Source organism: Falco peregrinus, chromosome 6, assembly GCF_023634155.1.
Source record: "Falco peregrinus isolate bFalPer1 chromosome 6, bFalPer1.pri, whole genome shotgun sequence".
In the NCBI taxonomy this organism is placed as follows: Eukaryota; Metazoa; Chordata; class Aves; order Falconiformes; family Falconidae; genus Falco; species Falco peregrinus.
Window position 1 is genome coordinate 75,730,927 of NC_073726.1, and position 20,915 is coordinate 75,751,841.

General features: G+C 41.6%; 1 protein-coding gene across 6 annotated transcripts in view; it reads left to right on the forward strand.

Moving 5' to 3' along the window:
* ABCC9 (ATP binding cassette subfamily C member 9) overlaps positions 1–16,826 on the forward strand; it is a 72,924-nt gene extending 56,098 nt beyond the window's left edge. For all 6 annotated transcript variants that reach the window (XM_055808216.1, XM_055808217.1, XM_055808218.1 and 3 more), the window contains 10 exons: positions 1,737–1,839; positions 4,215–4,316; positions 7,147–7,267; positions 8,259–8,389; positions 8,975–9,053; positions 12,009–12,117; positions 12,346–12,449; positions 13,157–13,290; positions 13,656–13,718; positions 15,900–16,826. In XM_055808216.1, coding sequence (XP_055664191.1) covers positions 1,737–1,839; positions 4,215–4,316; positions 7,147–7,267; positions 8,259–8,389; positions 8,975–9,053; positions 12,009–12,117; positions 12,346–12,449; positions 13,157–13,290; positions 13,656–13,718; positions 15,900–16,037 — 1,084 coding nt within the window. In that variant the 3' untranslated portion in view covers positions 16,038–16,826. The remainder of the gene's footprint in view (positions 1–1,736; positions 1,840–4,214; positions 4,317–7,146; positions 7,268–8,258; positions 8,390–8,974; positions 9,054–12,008; positions 12,118–12,345; positions 12,450–13,156; positions 13,291–13,655; positions 13,719–15,899) is intronic.
* The last annotated feature ends 4,089 nt before the right edge of the window (positions 16,827–20,915 follow it).

Sequence of the window (20,915 nt, forward strand, 5' to 3'; positions counted from 1 at the left end):
GTAAGTCATCATTAAGTGCTGATGCTGATGTGTGCTGCGTGCTTCTTGAGAGGTTCAGAGTAGCCTTTCATCATGTTATCTCCTGAGAAAGGTGAAGGATCTTAGCACTTCTTGGGAGTTGATCGACTCTTCTTTACCTTACAGAAAGTCAGTGTGGGCTTGGATGGCAGAAAGCAGAAGGCAGCCCTAAGGAAGGACTATGCATTGTTACCATCACTTGAGTTTTCTAGGATCTCTGGTGCTAATTAAAGCCATTTCATTTCTCTGTGCTTCACTGTCAACCAAACCTGAAGTCTCCAGCAGTTTTTGTCAGCAAGCTCTTACTTGCTAATAGTCCTGTTATTCTCTGCAGCTTGAGTTCAGCATGTTCCAGGATAAATAGAGCAGCTCCTCACATAACTTACCACAAAGTAGTACAGTTGAATTAGGAAGCAATTTCGGTGACCTTTACTGTTTGTCATCTGACAGGATAAAAGTCTAAAACTGTCCAGAAGATGAGCTGGAAGTAGATGAAAAGATACAGATTGAGCATGTCAGATTTTCCATTAGGAAAACAGGAGTTTTGCTGCCAGAAAGGGAGACGAGCAGAATAGTCAGTGCATCTTTGCTCCTCCCCGTGTCATTACTGTTACCAGTTGCTGTTTTGGGGAGGTTACTTGCCATGTTTACAAGCTGTGCAGAGGGAAATGAAGTATCAGTGGGAAAAGGCAAAACAAACCAAAAAAAGAAAGAAGTTTCTGGCAGAACAGGGGTTACAGGTGCTTCACAGCAGGACCCTGAGACTTTGAAATGGAAGAGCTTGCCATGATAAAACAGATGCTAAGCTGCTGAATAAAGTTCAGCTAGTTTACTCAAGTGAGGGTATTTAACAGACAGTAGAACATGAAACAGCCTCTGACCACAGCCCATACCCAAAGTAGGCAAGATGCATGAATGTAATACACTTACACCAGCAGGGATTTCCCCCTCCCCTCCCAAAATGTACCTCGGCTCTTAGGCATGCCGATGTCTTGCACTGGTTTGTAAACGTTATGGGCATTACATGGGGGACAGAGAAACAAGTGACAGTGGAGGTAGCACTGCTCATTTTTCTAATGCAGAAATGATCTGTAGCTCTCCCTCACTGTAGTTTTTCGAGTTGCTTAGGTAATGTGTGACTGGCTGAGAGAACAACTAGGCTGAGTATGTGACAGGTATTGATCTGCTGATCGATCTACAGTCTGCATTAGTTGAAACTTGTTGAAGACTCCTGCAGCTGGCTGGGTACCTTCTGAACTCAGATTTTAAGCTGACAGGTGAGCCCTCTGCTCTTGCCAGTGGTTTATGAGGAAGAAACAGGGGGCCATGGCAGCACTCACTTGTGAGAGGAGCGAAAAGCAGCAGCAGCCACTGTCCACAGCTGTAAAAGCAGATGTGCTCTGGGAAGTAAAACCTGTCCCTAGCACCCTGGCATTTCAGTCTCTTTGAGAGGACAGGCTCTGATCCAAAATCTAGTCCAATATAACTGTTTGTCCAACAAATGCCTTGCCATAGTATGTGTAGCTCTGCCTGGTTAAGGAAAGCCCTGGCAGCCGGTACAGGTCCATAGGGAAGAGTCTTTAACCCAAAGTTTGGCAAAAGCAGAAGGGCAAAAAGTTTTGGTTTGGGAGCAGAGGAGGGAGAGAGGAGTTTAATGCTTCATCCTTTTGTGTATGAGTGTGTAATGTGTTGTAATGTAACAACTTTGCTCTTGGCAGGCACGAAGCCAGATTTAAACAACGTATGCTGGAACTAACAGACACGAACAACATTGCCTACTTATTTCTGTCAGCTGCCAACAGATGGCTAGAGGTCAGGACGGTACGTTCAGTTTCATCCCAGCCATGGTTTTGAAACCTTGGAAGCAAACAGAGACTTGCCTGATGCAGAGAAGAGAGTAACAAGAATTAATCTTGGGATGAGATTATACACACTGTTCCTTAAAATAGATCGGGATTGTTTATGTTAAACCCATAGGGTTTTTTCAGCTTTTTTGGCCAGGAGTGAGAAAATACTAGTCTCCCTCATCTTTTGCTGTTGTGATGTCTAGCATCTGAAGAGAGTGCAAGAGCAAACATTTACATAACTTGAAATAAGGCTTGCTCTACTACTGTGCAGCAGGAACTGCTTTCAGAGCAGAGCATGGCTTTTTAGTAGTTTGGTGAACTGTGTTGTCATTCTGCCAGGGCTGTTTTAGGCACCGCTGAGCTTCCAGGCCCTGAGGTATCTCCCCAGCAACAGGTTTAATCCTACAGCTCTAATTTAAACCCCTCCTTCACAGTGCCCTTACTGCAGCTGTAAGGCCATAGTGTTTATGATTTTACTGCTCAGTATCATGAAAGATCGCAGAACTAGACTCCAGCTGAAAAACATTTGACAGTAGGGCACAATGCAGCTGCTGCTAGTGAGACTGGCTTTTGGGGAGACTCGCCAGGGACAGCACATGAGGAACTGTCCTGGTCTGCAAGGCAAGAAGAGGCAAGTAAAGTCACTGTGATTTCCTCATTCATCTGACACTGAAGGAGCAGTGAATAAACAGAGCAGTGACCTGATTCTGCTAGACACAAATAGTAACAGGCATGATTAATCCTCACATCAAAGCCTGTATCCTCACCTTCATTTCCTGGTACGCCAGCTGAGCAACGAAGTTGTGCTCTCTTTCTTGTGATGGCAAAGCTTTCCCATGTGCGTGAAGCTTTCAGCTTCCTACAGCACCCAAGATCCAGATGAACTTGCTTTCAAATCAAAGACAGATAAATAACAGAGCAACAGCCAGTCCTGGAATAAGCTGTGGCAGTGCCTGTTAATGTCTCACAGTCTTAGACTTGTTTACACGCGGAATTAATTTGATCCAAGAATATGCGTCGCTTCATCATAGCATTAGAAATAATGTGGTCTTGCCAAGGGATGGTTCATTTAGCTCTGCCTAATGGCACAGTGGTACTAAGATCACTCAAAAGTTTGTAGGATTTAATAGCAACTTTGAAATCCTGTCCCAGCTGCCGATGGAGACTCAAGACCATTGTGCATCTACTTCCCTGTAGATGTTAAGTTTGAGTCTGTCATCTGCTCATCAACACTTTTTGCAGACAGATGAACCAGGCAGCCCTCATTTCAAATCTTGGGACAGATTCCAGGCAGGATATTATCAGACAGAAGGAAAAAAATGCATGGAAAATGCTAACTCTGTAATCCAAAATAAATATAATGCAGGGAGCAGTGGGAGAGTGGGAATACCAGCAGTCTCATGAATCAGACACCTTGACAACTACATGAGATCACATGTGGCATTCACTACAAAACTGAGGTACCAGTCAAGAGGATGGGTTCAAGCTCCTGCAAAGCTTGTGAGAAGTCAGATCTTTCTAATACAGCCTACACTGCAGTTTCTGTAAAGCACGTCATCACCATGCAACAGAGCTGAGATCCTTCAGGTACCTACCACGGAACCACTCTGAAACTCAAAGTGCTGTGGCAGGAGCAAGGCTTAGTAGCCCATTTGCAGCACCATAACTACACAGCTGTGCTGCTTTCAGAGTCCACACTGCCAACACCCGCATGGTGTTTCACTGCAGGCTGTGAGTGTATAGCAGGCATAGGGATGCCTTCACCACGCACAGTGTCCCATTGCATGATGTAGACACAGTATGTCAGTCTGCCCACTTGTGCCAGAAAAACATGTGCATGAATTCTATATAAATTCTGTATAAATTCTACCAAAATTCTTCATGGACTTTGGAAGTCACTGATACTCCTCTTTTTTAGGGAGGCAAACCCATGCTTGACAAGACTTGAAGGAGAATGGAGAGAGTGAAATTGATTTGTTTTAGTGTTAGGAATTAGAGGTGTCATTGTTATGCCATTCTTATTATTTGAATTTTTGTTTGTGTGCTCATTAGATTTTTTGATACCCGCTCTTTTTTGGGTTGGCCACTACCAGATACCCTAGCCCAAATGGATTTGTAGAAAATACTGGCCTGTTTCACTTGTGTTGAGCAAATTCCTTTAGAGTGTTTCAGGTTGGGCACCATAACCCCTGACCTTTTCCAGGAAAAACAAACCAGAATTAAGGACTAGGTGTAGTTGTTAGAAATAATCCTCAGTAAAGTGAACCTCCTCTACAATTAAGTCGATTTTCTTGTTGCTGCATTTCAATGTTACCTAGAATCTTTCTTTTCCCCTCTTTCTCATTACAGGATTACCTCGGTGCTTGTATTGTTCTGACTGCGGCTGTCACTTCCATCACCGAAGGGCCTCACTCAGGGTTTGTGGGGCTGGGTCTCCTGTACGCTCTGACGGTATGTACCGAGGCAATGCATAAGAACTTTCAGACCAATGTATTAGTTTTATAATATTCTAAAAAATACATATACATGGTTATCTTCCAGCTTTCTTAATCTTGAAAAAAACGATCTTGCAAATAATGGATTCAAGCCAAAGCTGAGAAAGTTCAGGACAACTTGGACTTGCTTCAGGTTTTATGAGCCAATTAGAAAAACACAACAATTCCCAGGCCCTGCGTGCTCCCAAGCAGAGCAGGAAAATTAAAAGTGCGTAAGAGGACCTGCTGTGCACTCTGTTTTGCACAACTTAGTGTTGGTTCTGCCTGTGTATGGCAAAACCTGTCAGAAAATACTATTCCACAGACTGTCATAACCTGGGTAATCTTTAACCAAAGGCCAAATAAAATAATTGCTGAAGGACCAGAAATACCAGTTCTGCCTTTGGAGGAAGCTACTCAGATGCCCGATATTGTCCATGCAATTCTGAATGGATTTGAGGATTGGGACCTTTGGGGCTGGTAGGCATGGTTCATCACTACAGGTAGCAGTAGGAAAGCAGAGGAGATGGGATTAGGAATGACAAGGTTTTGGTGGTATGCTAGCTGGATCATTTTGACGCTATCATTAGCACTGAGATATTTGATCTGAGTCATGGAGAAGGAACAGTGGTTTAGCGTACTAGGCAATAAGAAAGGTTGAAAGTGCATCATGAGCACAGAGTACGATCACCACAGAGAGGAGAAAGATCTGAATTAACCACAAGAATGGGGTCAAAAGCAGGGTGAGGATAGCGGCAGGAAGAATTTTTGAAATCATGGCTGGCACGGCAAAATTCTAGCTGCTTTATGGTGCTGGTATGAGGGAGGGATATGGGTATGAGTCTAACACTGAGATTTGGCTTTGCGTGTAAATGCTGGTGAGCCCATGGTTACAACAGAAAGTTCTCAGCAGCTGCCTTAGCGTGGCCTTATATCCCCTTTGTGCTGCTGTTGCAGCAGTGTGAGAATCTGTCAGCAGCTGAGAATCAGTCCCACTGCTTCAGCTTCACTCTAAAAACATTCCTGGTAATCCTGCTTCATTAGCAGAGATCTGGAAGCATCAGGGTGTCTGCATAGTCTTTGGCTTCTTTATATTTAGTCTATATTTGCAAACAGATCACTCATGTAAATTAGCCATGGGTTGAAGTCTGGCATAGCAGAGGGAAAATTGCAGTATTCACAAGTGATTACCTGCCTGTCTCCTGCCCCACAATAATACTGATTAAATTTTGAAGGCAGTTGGACCACTGCCTGTGTCCCCTGACATAGGTTTTTGTGTCATTTCTCTTTGAAGCTGAAAGAGAGCTGATGTTTGGACCTGGATGAGAGCAAACTGTTTGTACCAACATTGTGTTTACAGTAGACATCCATAAGCTTATTCTCTCCCCTTGTATAAACACTGCCAACTCCCTTGCACAACCGTGATTAAGGTTGAAATAATGGCTAGAGCCTTTTGGATGCCAGGCTGTGTCATCAAATCTGCAAGATCTACGATTGCAGTCTGCTGCTCCGCAAGCAGCAGTTCTGCAGTGTTTTGCTTATCTGCTAACATACCCATTCCCATTTCCATAACCTCCTGACTCAAAGGCTGGACAACGAACGAGCGGTTTTCTGAGCAACAGAGGAAATAATAGCCCCTCAAGTAATTCTATGTTAAGGATAACGCAAGCAACTAAATGCTCTAAACTGACAGGAAATGTTATTGCTGAATCTCAGTGAAAATTATTTACTGCACACCTACTGCATCAGTATTAGGTTAGTGGAAAAAAAGTGGGGCTGGGTTATTTATTTGTAATAAAAATATTATCTAGCAGATTCAGCAACCTCCCACAAAGAAATGGCAACACCTTTCTCTGAACATGTTTGTGTATAGGATGTTGTCACTGTGTTAAGTTTCTCAGCCTTTATTCAGGTATGTAAAGCACCTCAATTTTTAAAGGTGCTTGGCAATCAACTGTTCTTAATAAGATCAATTTTTCTTTTTTATATGACCACCTACATACAGACTGGTACTTTTATGAAATGTTTAGGAAATTGCTTTAGAATTTTCAGCCTCAAATAGTCAGTCCTGACTAGAGATCAGTTTGTCTAAGATACTGGCTATTGTTAGCCAACTAATTATCAATTATTACCTGCTACAAGTAATAACTTTATTATTGATCAAGTCCTTTTCATTACAAATTGGAATAAAAACCAAGAAGGAAATACCACTGAGCTGATTATACATTTTTTTTCTCATATATTTCTACCCTAACAAACCCTCACATTTTCCATGGAGAGAAATTAATTATCTAAATGTTCACAGACAGAAACAAAAATTAAATGCCCATCAGATCTTTTAAATATATTTGAAAATAGTGAACTTTTTTAATCCTTGGTTGCAGTTTTTGAAAGATTAGAAAATGTACTATTTCCAAACACCACTTCCAATTTTTTTTCTGTGTTTGTATGCTTAAAGAAGATGGCTTTCAGTACTGATTACTCAATGCTGAGAATGAGAGAGTCCTTTTATCAGTCACATCTTCAGACTGTAGGTACAACCTTTCCGTAGTTCTACTTCAAAAAACAAGGATGAGACTACGAAGCACAAAATTACTGTGTCAGGGTTGTTTGTGTTGGAGTACAGCTGGCTTATTACATAACTGATGCTGTTGCACCGAGTCCTGAACTGTTGTAACATCAATAAGAGACCCACTTGACTGAGTCAGGCCAAAGGCTTTTACAGATTTATCCAACCTTTATTCACAAACAGGTAGGTGAACCGAGAGAAGGCTGAACCCTATCCTTGTTTTCATTTTGTGATGCAGATAACCAACTATTTGAACTGGGTCGTGAGGAATCTGGCTGATCTGGAGGTGCAGATGGGTGCAGTAAAAAAAGTACACAGCTTCCTGAACATGGAGTCGGAGAACTATGATGGCTACTTGGGTATTGCACTCTAATCTTTTGGGGGTTTAATGTGGTAATGTGAAAGCACAGTAGGCTTGATCATGCAAAATATGTAAGCCTCTCTGGCCAAAATCTGTTCTATTGGCATGTAGGAACTCCCAGTGATCTGAGTGGCAAGGATAGCCAAAAGCAGCTGAGATGTGTAGCCCATGCTAGTTAACATAGGAAAAAAACCCTACCAAATGCCAGGGAGACAGAGCATGGCCCTGTGGTACACTCAGAGAAGAGCAGAGCAGTTATAAATGGGATGAACAAAACATACATATAGCTATTTAGAAAAAAAAAAAAAAAAAAGTGATAAAAATTAGAAATGCGCCATCAGTCACGTGCTTCAAAATCTCTGATGTTTACAGCAAATGGGGACTACAGACAGGGTCTCCTTGGCAGTCAGACATCAGCAACTCTTCCCTGAACAGCACGTTGTGTTTGTACTCCACATATTTCAAATTGACTTTGGTTGATATTTTAGAAGTGCTTGAAGTGCAAGACCAAAAAGGCTCGCAGGTCAGCAAGCTTTCCTGGAAAGCCAAACCCCTTAGTCTGGAGGCAAAACCTGGCTGCGCATTTGCAAATCAGGATGAAATACGAGCTGTGATAATGTCAACAGCTCATGTTGTATGGCAGTAACAACATCCTTCCTTGCACTGCCCTTCCTGTGCCGGTTACTGACCGAGGAACATGTTAACACTACGCTGACACTACATTTTTCTCTGCTCATTTGGCTTCTCCCTGTTTCATTGCCAAGAGCCACTTTAGCTTCTGCCCTCTTCTCATGTGTTGAGATCTGGAAGCTAAGTGCTAATGTGCCTGCCAGGCAGTTCCCAGCCTCCCTTGGCAGGGAACTGGGACTCCATTTCTCAAGTGGCTTCAAGGGAGGGTGTCCAAGCAGGAGAGATGGGGAAAGGGGAATGTCAGAAAGGGTGGCTCTCTGATAGCATTGATTTGCGGGGGTTTTCTCTGACTCTTTCAGATCCCTCTCAAGTCCCCAAAGACTGGCCTCAGGAGGGGGAAATCAAGATTGAAAATTTGTGTGTTCGATATGAAAACAACCTGAAGCCTGTTCTTAAGCATGTTAAGGCATACATCAAACCAGGACAAAAGGTATCGTGCCAAGCAATTGCCTATCATCCCCATACTGGAGCAGATCCTTCCATATTGTGTTTTCCTTTCTAAGGTGGCAGAAGAGCAAGAATAACAATAACTTGCAGTGAAAGCTGTATACACTGGTGGTCTTCTCTGAGCTCCCTGAGCAAGGGTCAAGAAACTTACACTGATGACATCTTATTCTTGGATGGGATCAGTTTTCCTTCTGAGAGTCCCACTTCTTTCCAAGCCCATCTCTCTTGCATAGAGTGAGCCTAGGTGGCCAGATGAGAGTAGATGAACACCAGACTGGAAACGAGTAAAAATGCAGCATCTCACATTTCAGTATACAGTGTCATTGGACTCCAGGTTAAAATGGTGAAGCTTCAAAAATGTTCCTGGGACAAGTCCTTATGATGCTAAGAAGCAGAAAAGAGGAGTGTGCTTGCTGTGCTATTTTGTTTTTTCACTGGTGTCTGCCACTGGCCATTTGGAAGAGACTTTCTATTCACCAGCAGGGCCATCCAGTCCAGCTTTCCCAAAAGGACTTCAAGTCTGATTTACAGCTTCCCTCTGTAAGTAACATCTTGCATTCTTTTGCAGGTTGGGATCTGTGGTCGTACTGGCAGCGGCAAGTCATCCCTGTCTTTGGCATTCTTCAGAATGGTGGACATATTTGATGGTTAGTTTTCACTGGAGTGTGTTGTCACTCCTGACCTGCTACCCCCTTATTTCTTCAGAAGAAGTGAGGAGACTTTTTGATAGTTTCTATCCTGGCTCTCTGGCTCAGAAGATACTTGATTAGAATCAGGCTTGTTATGCCTGATCCTTCAAAGTACAAAGTGTCCTGTTGTGAGTAGCGTTTCGTTCTTCCAGGAAATGTTACACACACATTATACTTCAAATTTTTTTTTCATTTTTTTGCGTATGCTCTGACAAAACAATAAGCCATTTTTGAGATAGGAAGAAAAAACATGCAACTCTCTGGAGCCTCTAAATTTCTCCCTGAAGAGTAACTGCATTAACTTATGATAGCTGTCAAAATATTAGCAGAATAGAAACTAGAACTCAGCAAGTCCATTCCCTTGATATTTATTTTATTTTATTTTATTTTATTATGGTTTCCCACAGCTACAGCAGAAACTTACTAAAAGTTTTGGAAACATTTTGCAGCAGCAAAACTCCTGCAGCATTTCACTCTCCCATCCAACTGGCATGAACTGCTATGCAGCAATATGCACCCTGGCATTTATAATACATATATGTTTATTCACTCTTGTGTGAATACAGAAACCTACCGGAAAGCTATCTTTTTGTTTCAAAGATTTCCACTTTTCTAATTTAGCCATTGCACATGAAATGTTTGCTAGGGAAACCCCAGTAGTATGTGGGAGGATAAGTAAATCTGATGCAGCTAATACTTGCTTTTGTTGTGGTTCTGTGCCTATATGTAGCTATGGTAATATGTTTCTGATTCATGGCCAGGGTTCCTGGATATATAATAAATAGTGCAAACAAATAATAATTATGTTTGTGGCCAACTTGAAGTTTCCTTCTACTTTAATCTTCTTTCTGTATCTTTTCTTTGTCTCTTCCTTCTGTATCCCTGATTTTTTCCCAATGGAAATGCCCAAGTCTTTTCTAATCAAGCTCTGTTTATCCTTCGTGCACATCCATCTCTGTCTCAGACCTGTATTTGGCCTCTATGCTGGTCCACTTCTGGGAGTCCTGGCTCTAATAACAGCTATGTAACAAGATTTCATGTAACTTCATCAGAGCCAAGATTTCATTCATGTTGTCCATCTTGGTTCCTTATTCCACTTTTATTTCTTTAATTTTGTGTGTTCCATTTTATTCCCCTACTCTTGCCTCTTTCTGTGTTCTCTACTGTTTCCCTTGGCTTGCCCTCTGTTCAAATTACATCTCATTTCTCTTCTGTCTTGCTTGGGCACCCCTCATTATTTTCCTGGTTTCCCCACTTCTCTGTTAATTTACTTTTTCCCCTAGGTCTCCTCATCTGCTCCTTTCTTTTCCTGGAGCACCCTGGCTTCTAATAAAAATGCATTCCCCTATTCCCAAGGAATGCCATATTAATTTTTCTCTCCTTAGTCCACCTCACCTTCTGCTGTCTCTCATGTCCTCATTTGTGAATAAACGGACCTGCTTAAGTTTATTCAACCACCGATGTCTCATGCTGAAGTCTTATGACCCGATTCAGACTTTCTGAAAGTCTGAAAACAATTGGTCTTTGTGCCCTGCAGATGAAATCTTGGTTCCTCTGGCCATTTAATAAAAACACAAGACTACTGGTAGTCCAGCTAGGTGGGGATTAAGTCTTTCTTTGGAATAGGGCCACATAGAGTAACCTACAAAATGCAGTATCATGACGATAGGGAGAGACAGAAGAGGCATATAGGCACAGATATTACTCCATGTAGCTGCCAGTTCACGATGAGGTTCTCACTGTTGGGAGACAGAACTGATGAAGTTAGATACTTCACAGGGTGGAGTGCAGCTGCCCAGTGAAGTAATCCACAGGGAAACAGCAGAAGTGAGCCTGATGAAAATACCCCTTACCATATCCTCATTCCATTTACCCTGGCCCATCCCTTCCCCATAACACAGAGGAAGTTTCTGTGTCCAGGGAAAGTCAATGGGGTCAGTAGTTCCTGGCTTTTGTTTGAGGATTCAAGGGAAGAGATTCCTTCTGCCTTTCTCACCATCTTCTACTTACAGAGCAGCCAACCAGTTTCTCTTGTGTTTCCCCCATCTCCCTTGCCTGAATATCAGCAGTTACCACACCCAACACATCATAAATCAGATTTTCAGATGAGATCCATATGCTCATTGACCTGAAGTAGTGACTAGAAAAGGAAAAATCCTATAACTTTCCTAAGTATCCCAGCTGTTGCAGCAACTTCTTGTTGGGGAATGAACTACTGGGTTAAGGAGTGATTAATGTGACTGCTTCCAGTAATCTTATGCTAGCAGAACAGTATGTGGCTAATTCACAACCAAATACGTAAATGAAGCTGTAGGAAGCAGCATGAATGGTATTAAAATGCCTTGGAGTAGGACACCCTTTTTGTTTTTCTGATCTGTGTCTTGATAAAAAGTTAATGCTACCCCATTCCTTCTAGAGTTCGAAGGATAGTTTTGGATCCTCATGTATGTATTGCAGATACATACATACATTATGCAAAGGAAGTTGTGCACAATCTCAAAGTGTAGATCTTCTGACACTGTTAAAGTCAAGGGGAACAGAGAAAGGCGCAGGAAATGGCTCATTACATCAGTTGCTCTTGTTCTCCCTCTCACTGTAAAGTTCAGGTTGCCCCATAATAAATCATCTTTCTGGTGCTATCATTAATCACATAGCATGGAAGCCATGTATTTCCTTTGGGGGCTGGGGGAGAAAGAGAGCAAGGCAACAGCGTCACTAATAAGCTGGCTTCCCTCTGGCTTGTGTTACTACACACCTTCACCTTGCCCAAGTTTATATGATAGTGCTGAGATCACAGAGGCACATCATCTGGAGCCCAGCCCAAACCAGCTGGTTTATCTTTCTGTCCACTACCTGCAGATCACGTGCTTTGTGCAATTCCTTCACATGTCTTCTGCATGTTGTTTTAAACAGGGAGGATAGTGATTGATGGAATAGACATCAGCAAATTGCCTCTTCATACTCTCCGTTCCCGACTCTCCATTATTCTCCAGGATCCAATATTGTTCAGTGGCTCCATCCGGTAGGTGTATACCAGCAGTGGGTGACAAGCAGCATTGCGTGGTGTGTTTGTGATGGGCACTGGATGGGATGGAAAAGGGAAGGAACCTTTCTAGCTCTGTCCGATGTTTCTCCACGGTCTGTCCAAGGGATGTCAAGTGGCATACGCAATGCTAAAATGTTCCTTTGCAGAAGGCCTGGATGAACTGTCATTGCAGTAACAAGACTCCTGTTATGGGTTTTTTTGCAGCTTTAATTTGGATCCAGAATGCAAGTGCACTGATGATAGGCTCTGGGAAGCTTTGGAGATTGCTCAGTTGAAGAACATGGTCAAGTCATTGCCAGGAGGCCTTGGTATGTCTGAACCAAGTCTCTGGGAACATAGGCCAATAATGAAATTGTGAATGCATGAGCATGCACACATGTAAATAGATACGTGGGATCTTACACACTGAACTATCATGTAGCAGTTAACAGGCACCTAATGAATGTTCTGTCTCTATGCTAGAGAGAATATTCCTACTAAAAAGCTGAAGAGTAGTCTGGTTTTCCACTCATTGCAGAAAAATCCTGCAGCACCTCAGCATCGTAGTGGGGTGACTAATCAGCAAAGAGTTAAAAAGGAGCCATTTTACCTTCACACCTTCAGCAGTCTGGCTCTGCCAGCAGAGCTGTAGCTTTTGTCTAGAACACTGACAGAGCATTTTCCTTAAAATTTCAGATCTGGTTCATGAAGGAAACTCACATAGTTCCTTCCATATTAAGTGTATTTCATTTTACGAAAATATTATCCTGCAGCCTACCGGATTTGCTAGCTATTTGTACCAACCATTTGCTTGATGATATAGTGTTCCTTTCCCAAGAAGCTATGCTTACTTTTCTTGCTATCATTCCATTCCAGTGTTCAGTCAACTTAATGGCTTTTACAGGGATTTTGCTTGACATTGGAATAGGGCACAAGCAGGACTTTCATAGTGTCCACTCAAAGTCACTGGGTCCTGACTGCATGAACGTACAGCGTTTAAGTGGCACAACATTCAGAATAACTAATTTTATTACAGATGCAATGGTCACAGAAGGAGGAGAGAACTTCAGTGTAGGGCAAAGGCAGCTCTTCTGCCTGGCCCGAGCCTTTGTCCGCAAGAGTAGCATTCTCATCATGGATGAAGCCACAGCATCTATTGACATGGCCACAGTAAGTATAGCAAGTAGCACCATCAATGCATGGATCTACTAGGATAAGAGGCATCTTCCCTAAAAGTCAACCATGAGATCTCTTTAGCAGGAAAAAATGACAGCTTTTTTGCTTTTCTCTTGTGTTTGGTTTCAGCTGTTGATGTTGATGTATTTTGGGGACTGATGCCTATGGTGAGGGGAAAAAAGGCATAATGAAATGTTTTAGAAAATCCCTGCTTTCATAGGTGTGGCATTTCGTTACTGAGAATCTGGTGTGCAGATCAGAGATAGTATGGAATATGATCCCCTCTCCTATGTGCCTGAAGACATATGAATTCAAATGTAAAAAGATGAAGTAACTAAGTAAGCCTTTTCCTTTGATAGGAAAACATTTTGCAGAAGGTTGTGATGACTGCCTTTGCAGACCGCACAGTTGTAACAATAGCAGTAAGTATTGATGCCAGCAAATGCTCTCTTTCCCTGTTCCTCACGCAGTTAATCTTGCCTTTCACCAGTTAAACATCACTCTATAAAACTAAAAAAATTAACAAAATAAAATTAAAACACAAGGTCAGAATATTCCCAGACACTACAAAAGGTCAAGACCCATACTATCAACCTGAAATTTTGCAGTAAATGCTATCTTGCTATCAAGTGGGACAAACTAAAACACTTAGATCTGCAGAAGGATTTCACAGGGAACTTCAGCATCGACACTGTCTCCAAGAAAATTTGAAGTCATTCTCACAAAAAAAATGAAGCCAAACCCATGGGTTAAACCATTATTGAAACTTGTGTCAAAACCTAGATTTTAATTTTGCCTCTACAGTGTCTACAATCATGCCATGAATTTATACAAGGAAATGAGATTTCAAAACCTTTTTGAGTGGTTTCTCAAGTTGGATTATCTTTGCTCTCTTTCAGAATAAAAAGTTGGGTTTATGATTTTTATCATAAATTAACTGGAATCAATGGGAATTGCTCAAATATTAATATCTGTTCAACTATGCATTTATGATATTTTTTCCCATTTTCCTGTGATTTCTAGTGCCCAAAAGTTCCATATATCTGTGCATACGTATACGTGCATACACATGCACATACATATGGTGGATACCATTAAGAATAGTTCCACCTTGTGACAGCAGGTTTACTCAACAAACAGATGTTTTATCCACAAGATAAATATGCGTTTCAACAGCTGCTTCATTTGCATTGTCTGGAATCCAGTCCTGCGGTTAGAGATTAGTTATGCCTCCTGGACTCTGGTTTCAAGTCTGTCAGTGACGAGTTTGTGTCAGGCAAACCACTTAACCCAGCTCATTTGCAATAGGCTCTAGGATTCTTGGATGTGTAAATGCTGAAGATGCTAGTGGTAAGCATGTTCTCCTTCAGTTACATGTTGTTCAAATTTTCAGTATTGTCCTTCTGACTGGAATCTCACTTTTCTACTGCTTTGCCTTTCCAAAGTCAGTGTTTCAAACAAAATAGCACACATTATTATTTATATATATATATATAAATAAAATATTATTTAGCTTTCCTCACAGGGCTGGCTTCATTTTCTTCCTGTCTTCATTCATGGCTGATCCTTCCTTCACCCACCTGTTTTTCTTTTCTTTTTTCCAGCATCGCGTATCTCACATCTTGGATGCCAATATTATCCTCGTCCTTTCTGAGGGCTTTCTAGTTGAATGTGACACTGCCTCAAACTTACTCCTCAAAGAGGACGGCCTGTTCACCACTTTGGTGAAGACTAACAAGTAGACTCTCTCAGTCCACACTGTTCATGAGACCTCTGGCTCTTTGGTAGCTATTTTTACCTCTTTAGTTTCCTTTCACTCTGCTTCCTTTCTACTGTACAGCTTCTGAGATGACAGTGCAAGAAGGTGTTTATTGTGTGGTTCCTGGGTTTGTTTTAACTTCACGACTATGCTAATCATATTTAACTAACGCTTAGACATGCAGCTAACATTGAATCTAGCATGTCAAAGGCATCCACCTCATAAAGTAATCCCTCACTTTCAGCCAGCATAGACACTTTTGGGGTGCGTCTTGTCTATACCTGACTGGCTGTATTCATGTGGCATTGAAATCGAACTCAGCCTGGTTGCATCCCTGTTGCCTGTGGGGCTAAACTATTGCCTGTAGCACACTCAGATTTAATCTCAGAGGGAACCAATTCATTGACAGAAGGAGACAGCCCAGGAGTGCCCTAAGACAGATGCAGAGTAGGCAGTCGGGGTACAGAGACCAAGGAGCGGCACGGGATGCTAAGCCACCTGACAACGCAGGCATACCCAGGATGTTTCTTACCTATATCTCCTAAAGGGGAAGATGTATTTCAGTGATGCTGTAGGATTTATTCTGACAGCTGTGCTACCCGTAAGGGCAACTGGCAGACTGAAAGTGACGTGCAGGCTTAAGTATTTTTGGGCTTGGCAGCAGAGGCTGTGAAGTAATTGGAGATCTCTTCAGATGAAAGATCTAGTACAAGCACCTACCCCAAACGCCGCTGTAAACAAGGATAGACTTTCACCAACTCGGAATGCCCTGCATTAGGCCCATTAATGAACTGCAGGGAGGATTATCATAATGGAAGCTTTTGTATGCTTTTCTTTATGGCAGCATCGAGTTCACACCATCCTAACTGCAGACCTGGTCATCGTCATGAAGAGAGGAAACATTCTAGAATATGATACGCCTGAGAACCTACTCTCTCAAGAAGATGGCATATTTGCATCATTTGTCCGGGCTGACATGTGAAGAATTGCATGATGCATTTTAATAGCTTATTTTTAAACAAATGAAATGCAAATATTTTCTATTCAATGTAACATCACTTTTATCTTTTTTTTTTTAGAGCTTCTTCACACTTCCATCTTCCAAAATAATAAAACCTATTGCAATACATGTATGCCTCAAAGCAATACAAATGTCACTTCATTCAAAATCTATTAAACTTCACACACACTCACATACGCACACACAAAGGAAGAGGTTTTTATTTCCTGGAAATCTGGCATTTCCCTTAAACTTTTTAGTGACTTTATTTTCTTTTATAGAGAGCCAAACAATGCACCGTTCTTATAAACTGCATATCTTATGCTGGAACCAGCAATCAAATTGTGCCATTTGTTAAGGAAACGAGAGATCCCCAGAAGCATTCTGTCCCCAGAGGGAAAAAAGAAAAAAAACAACAAATCCAAACCTATAACGCTTGGGGCAATCTGCTGCATTCCAAAGGCATAAATGTTGCTCTCCAAGTCATAGTGGAGGAGCAGTAAAAGAGGGAAAGGAATGTCATCAGAAATAAGGAAATTCTTTCTGTCCTCCACTTTCGTTAGCACACTGCAGTTGTCACAATACTATTTTTCAGTGCAGTGGTGGCTTATCCCTACAGTCAGTTCCTAAATCCGTATTTGTCCTGAAGAATTTCTTCAGTCAAAGATGCCAATCATCCTATAATTATGCATGCTTTGATACACTTGTAGAAGAATTTTGTACAGTATCTTAAGTCTTTGCATTAAAAGTAATCTGAATTTATAAACTTGATATTAGCCAATCTTTTAAATGTCCACTAAAATATTCTACTTAAAATGGCATGTAATTGGCCAGCCACTAAGTTTTTTGTCTGTCTTTAGTCCTTCACATTATATTTTATCCTGGGACAACCTTTCTTTTCCTTTACGTATTTTTGGTATCTCTCTAAATCAGATCTAGTTCGAGAAGGTATGATTTTCAAATTATTACTATATCTTCAAGAATTTAGGTGAATTTAGAATCATATTTACATCATACAGGTTTGAAAAGATTGCCTGCACTTGATAAACACATATGGCTAGATTCTGAACCATGACAACTGCACAATGCACAGCAAACTTCCAGGAGTTTCACAGACATGCTTCCAAAGGCGCAGCTCGAGGCACCTGCTTCACTAGTAGTATTCAATGGGATTCTATTCATCTACTATTAGAAGATTTAGGAACAACACGAGCTGCACGTAAGGCTATTTCCAGTGGTATTGAAAAAGGCACAGTATTTGGCAAAAAAAAAAAATGCTGTGAATTTTGGAGAAGTTGTAGGACTTATAATTGGGATTACATTTAGTCTGGTAGTGTAAAAATGATACAGTGCTTTATCTTTTATGTTGTTGTTGGTTTTTTCCATCCTGATTATTGGAAATAAAAGCTCTGTGACACAACTTCCCCCAAAAAACCCCGTCTTGAACATTTTATGAGGGGAAGTACTACTGCAATTTCCTTGTCTACTGCTATGAAATGTTTTTGCTCATTTCTGGATTAACTCCCTGTGTTGACCTTTGTCATACAAAGAAAAAAAAAATCAAGCAGATGTTTACAGCAGAAGCACATGTTGTTACACAGATTTCAGAGCCAAAAGGCCAAAATCATTCTTGATTTAATTTCATTGTCTTCAGTGAAAAGCTAATTGAATTCATTACTGTCAGTCAGTATGAAGTACAAATAACTGTATATCTGTGTATCTTTGATGGTGATGCAATCCTGATTTATTTTAAGTGATGCCAGTGAGATCCTGGTTCCCACTACATCAAATGGCTACTGTGGGCCTGGTATCTTGTAGTACTTACAAGGGGCCAATAATTAGTACCTCTTTCTCCTTACATTTGTCCCAGAGATATTACAGGTGTAAGAAGCACCTTCTTTGCTCATCCATCCCTCTGGAGCTATAGAACTTAACACCGCTGTTTAAATATGTAGAAAAGAAAATATATTATGGGATGAGAAAAACTTACCAGCATGTTCCATTAATTTTAATGGAGGAATATTGGCCCTAGTATTATATTAACCATGGTCTAAGCATTTGATGATTGTTGTAGCATTTCCCACAGCTGCCTAGCAGGTTTAAAAGCATGATTCAGTTCCTGAAGCAATTAATCCTACTCGACATACACAGATCCCAAGAGAGATAGCAAACATAAACCAACTGCTGTAGACACAGCAGATGATCTCGTGTTATAGCCACTGTACATACGATGTTATATACTCACCAAGGGCTTGGGCTGAACTTTGTTTTTTTGTGTTTTTCTCTCATGGAGGAGGGTGTTCCCAACAGTCATACAGCTGTTTTGTTACTAAGAAGAGTGCAGAAGGGACAAAGTATTTTAAACAAATTTATTTTAATTTCACGTAGAGGTCTTAACGTGTCCCCTTTAGGAGCGGTTTCCTTAGGCTGTGGTGCATGCATGGTAAAGGAAACATCAGCCTGGACATTTTGCTTCTTTGACTCTTGTCACACTATCTCTTCTGCCCGCAAATCTTTATTCTCTTGCCACAGCCTCCTTGTTTGGTTTTTTTCTTCACCTTATATCATACCCTCTTCGAGGCTCTTGCTTGTATCCCTGAATGGTCCTTATTCTGCCTGTGGCCTCCCACTCCTTCCAGATTTAGCTCCATACCCTTTGCTCCATTTTCTCTCTGACACAGCTCTGCACTCACTCTCCTTTCCCCCGACTTTCTCTAGCTTTCTGTCATAACACCCCTCCTCTTCAGAGGGCTACCTACTCTCGTGTCATCATGTTTTGGGGTTGGGGTATTTTTTCCAAGTATTAAACTAAGCAAGCTTTCATTATTGCGATATTATGCTCTAGAAGTATTAAGTTATTCCTTTTCCAAAGGAACTTTGCATGCAAACACTGGCCACGTGTACATTTCTTTTAACTATGGATGGAGGAAAATCATCTCTGATCCTGAATTAAGTTTCTCATCTCATCTGCATTTACTTTTGTGTTAAGTGTTTCTGTGATAGAAGCAGCAGGTAGGAGTAAGATCCCTTGTTGCCAGTCATAGAATCATAGAATGGGTTGGGTTGCAAGGAACCTTAAAGATCGTCTAGTTCCAACCCCACTGCCATGGGCAGGACACCTTCCACTAGACCAGGTTGCTCAGAGACCCATCCAGCCTGGCCATGAACACCTCCAGGGATGGGGCAGCCACAGCTTCTCTAGGCAACCTGTTCTAGTGCCTCACCACCCCCACAAGAAAGAATTTTTTCCCAATATCTAATCTAAATCTACCCTTTTCAGTTTAAAACCACTTCCCCTTGTCCTACCACTCCACTCCCTGACTGACTCCCTCCCCGTCTTTCCCGCAGGCCCCCTTCAAGTACTGAAACTGCTTGTGGAGCCACGAGAGTGTTTCTCAACCTTTGGCTCACAACCAGTGGGTTATCTTTCCCACTCCTTGAGCCAGGTCTGAGGTGGCTGGCATGGATGAGACTGCTCCCTTCCTGTATGTGGCCCTTCATCAAGCTCATAACAGCTAGCTGCTCATTACTGCTGCTCCTAAACTAGAAATATCCTATACGGTCCTTGTGTTTATTACTGAGCCAAAACATAAACGTGCTGGGAAACGCACTGTAGGGATTTTAAGTAGTTCTTGAAGCAGGTCCACCAGCCTCTGCCATAAAGCAACACTGTGAGCTTTTCCCTCCTTTAGATCCAGTGTTTAAAACAGACCTCTCCATCTATTCACGCTGCTGGGGAATCTACATCAGCACAGCGGATGCTGGGATTCATCTGAGGTGAATTATTTTGATGATGATTTCCAGGTAATGGCAGCTTGAAAGCTGATGAGAATTTCCTTAAGAATAGCTTTGCCTGAACCACTTGTTTTCTGCTAATTGTTATTTATGCTTCAGGGATTGGGGGAGATGTAGAGGAATGAAACTGGGTTAATTAGTATTGATAATATACAACTGTGGGCTGGCTTCAGGGGCAGCAGGTTGGCCGATGTAGATAAGCCAATTGTCACAGGACTCTCCAAACTAGCCGGCTGCAACAAGGTCTTTTACCATCTCATATCAACACACTCTTTGTGCCAGTCCCTCTGCTGCCTTCTCCTCATCTCACCTCATCCAGGGCCCACTCTCTCTTCTCTTGCTTCTTCCTCTCTCTGCTTCTTCCTCGGCTGCTCCCTCTTCACTGGCTCTCAACCTCTTCACAGAACCAGCCACAGCTGCCCCTTGTCTATACCAGTCCACAGCTGTATATTATCAATGCTAATTAACCCAGCTTCATTACTCTACAGGGAGCATGACAATTATGTGGACTTGACATTTCAAACAACACAATTACCAAATAGGAAAGTTGCTTTTTTGAATATTTTTTTTTAGAGGAAATAAGTCAGTGGCTGTGAGGATTCCTAATTCTGAGCAGAGTTTGTTGCTGATTTTTTGTAACTTCAAACTTGTTTTAGATTAATATTATATGTTATTTCAAAGAGTCCCTTATAACTAACTGTTCATACTCCCTCTGCTTTGTTATGGAGATCTCTTAAAAACACCTGGGTAAGTTTTCTATTTGATATACAGTAAGTTGGCTGTATGTGTGTGCTTATACACAAAAATCCATGTGATCTTTTCTTCTAAAGAAGCAGATCATACAAGCAACTCAAGGTTCATTTCCCTTCTGTTCAGAAGAAAGGTTTCTAAGAACAAAAGTATGCTTTTTTCAATGACAGGCAAAGATCCAGGTCACATCAGTCAATGGGATGATTCGCCCATGGGACACGTCTGCAGGAGTCCAGGCAATGAGCTTGAATAAGATGTCTGCCTGTTTGATTATTAACTTTATAGCCTCAGGGAGCCTCGGAGAGGTAGAGGTAG